At 28.4% G+C, this 2,555-nt stretch overlaps 1 protein-coding gene across 1 annotated transcript; it reads right to left on the bottom strand.

The window, feature by feature from the left end:
* Positions 1–445: 445 nt before the first annotated feature.
* LOC111692780 (lipase 3-like) lies at positions 446–2,239 on the bottom strand. Its single transcript, XM_023456896.1, has 3 exons — positions 1,997–2,239; positions 1,327–1,485; positions 446–540 (listed from the first exon to the last, which is right to left on the bottom strand). The coding sequence occupies exons 1-3, from the start codon at positions 2,123–2,125 to the stop codon at positions 451–453; spliced, it is 378 nt and encodes a 125-aa protein (XP_023312664.1). The 5' UTR covers positions 2,126–2,239; the 3' UTR covers positions 446–450.
* Between the last annotated feature and the right edge of the window lie 316 nt (positions 2,240–2,555).

Below are 2,555 nucleotides of genomic sequence, written 5' to 3'. Positions count from 1 at the left end.
TTTTTCCGATTTTTGCAATAACAATAATTATTTTTTCGAATTGCAACTAACTCTATGTTGTTCAAAATTTAATTACAAAACTTTTTTTCTTCTTCCATTCTTGTCTGAAATGAATAGTTGCTAAGTTGTCGACGAGAAATCCAAGAAAAAAAATGATTTTTTTTCTATTTTTTTATACTTTTTTGCAATAACAATTAAGCCCACGATTTTTTTTATTTGCATAGAAAAATTATCATTTCTGGTGTTTTTTAGAAGCCGTTAAAGCAAAAATCTCCGATCATATGCGTTTTACCCAAGTATGCCCTTTTTAAAACAGATACCGCCTGGACTAATAGAGGTATGAAATTTTCATTGCAAAAGATTTTAATCACCTTTTGTGTTATTCTAAAAGATTTGCAAAACTAAATATGTTTACAATTTTTATATTCTAATTTTTACTTTTTATAAATACTAACCTGATTTTACATTTTGCATGTAATGGAACAATTGTCTAGCAGCAATATTTACGGGTCGTACGCTGAAAAGTAGGGAAGCAACTTCCTAAAAATTATAATTTAAAAGAAAAAAATTAATAAAACTCCAATGTCTAGAGACAAATATTGGAAGAAAAAAATGTAAAGTAAATATAGTTTCTTTTCTGTAAACTAAAAAAACAATCAAAAGTTAAAAGACAAAAAAGGTAGCACTGTGAAACAGTAATACAAGTAAAAATAAGAAAAACAAAAAACAAAAATTTAAAATTAAAACATTGTGCAATTCTTACATGTTCAATCTTTTCGATTTTCTAACATTTAGTTTTTTCGTGTATAATTCCAAAATATAATAATGTTCAGAATGTTAATTTGCTGTCATTCTACACTGCAGTACCATGAGCAACTTAATAAACATATATATACAATATACAACATACCAGTAACACTATAATATTTACCTACAACTGGACAAACCCTAGTGACGCAGTTAAATCGATCACCATAAGAGTAGTGAATGGACTGTATCTTCTTTTCTTCTTTGAATAATGCGAAAATATTAATTAAAAGTGTTGTCCTATTAGGTACAATACTGTGTTTATGGGGAAAAGTGTATGAGTTTTCTACCAACCTACCTAATTTTTCAATATAAAATACAGATCTCAAAACTAAACAGAACTTTGTGATTGTCCAAGAAAAAGCCCTGACTACTGTGTAGGTACTGCTGTTTGTCCTGATCTACGCTAACTACTGTTATTACTGCATCTTACAATTTTTTTCATACAAAATACTATTTATTGACCAAATTGAATGATACAGTCATTTGTGCATTTAAAGTGGTAGGTATCCAGTTTACCTTAGTAATAAGTTGAGATTCATGACTTCCTATGACAGACAAAAGGTGTGTGCAGAATTGTAAAAAATATGTAGTTTCTGAACACAAAATTTTTGTTAGCAGTGCTATAGAATCGTTCACTGGAAATAAAACTCCCATTCCCAAAATATCATAAATCAGCTGAAAAAAAGTCTACATTGTATTTTCAATTTAATATATAGACCTCATGAGAAAAGCTATAAACTATATAAGATAAAAAAAATTGGAAATTTGTCACTGATTTTGAAAAGACTAAATTCCTATATTGACTTTCATTCATTGAGTTGAAATATGATTAACAAAAACTGCATTAAAATATAATATTGCCATATTAATTTTCTGAATTTAGCCTAGCAGTTTAAAGCGTCAGTCTTTGAATTGTTGTTAATAAGACTAGACGTTAAATGAGCACCAAGTAGAATGGAAGAATATAAACTTGGTGGAATGTGAAATTAATACAAAATTTTTAGAATTATCAAAAAGTTGGAAGTAAACATGTATAATGTATGTATTTTGCACCTAATTTTATTTACATAAGTACGATGACGTTATGTAAGATTAGTAAAACTGAGGACTTTTTCTTTATCAAATATGTATCTACACATCTAACATATAAGGTCAGCTTAAATGCCAAATAAAATTTTAAACATACCTGGAACAGTTCAACTACATACGAAAATGTAACAGCGAAAGGATAGTCCATATATTTCAGAAGAACTGAAGGTGCATAAACACTGGAAATTTTTACTTTATCGTTATATTCAGGCCTTTCAGTTGCCATAACAAAGTAACACGTGTTACCTTGCGAGTGTCCAATAACGAAAACTTTCTGGTTCGTTTTATTTACTATGTAGTCTATATTGGCTGGAATATCGTATACTCCAATTTCATGGAAACTAAAAAATAAGGAATACATTAATTTTTCAAATGAAATTATTTTTCTCCGATAAAGAATTAAATCTAGTATTGAGATATTTACAATGTAAATGCTGTATTCTACAGTTAGCAAAGTTTTATATGAGGTCTTTCAAAAATGCACTTAAAAAGCCTTAAACAAAGTTCTTTAAAATATAGGCCATATCTCCGTAAACATTTCTTTCCGACATAGAGAATATTAGTTTCCGTAAAAGATCTGTTTTTGTTTACATCCTCCAAATCGGTTGACCTAGTCAGTTCAAATTTGGTACAGGAACTATGTCGATGATATAATT

This window comes from Anoplophora glabripennis, unplaced genomic scaffold, assembly GCF_000390285.2.
Source record: "Anoplophora glabripennis isolate ALB-LARVAE unplaced genomic scaffold, Agla_2.0 scaffold3379, whole genome shotgun sequence".
In the NCBI taxonomy this organism is placed as follows: Eukaryota; Metazoa; Arthropoda; class Insecta; order Coleoptera; family Cerambycidae; genus Anoplophora; species Anoplophora glabripennis.
The sequence above is the reverse complement of the archived record's forward strand: the minus strand, read 5'-3'. Positions and strand labels throughout refer to the sequence as shown.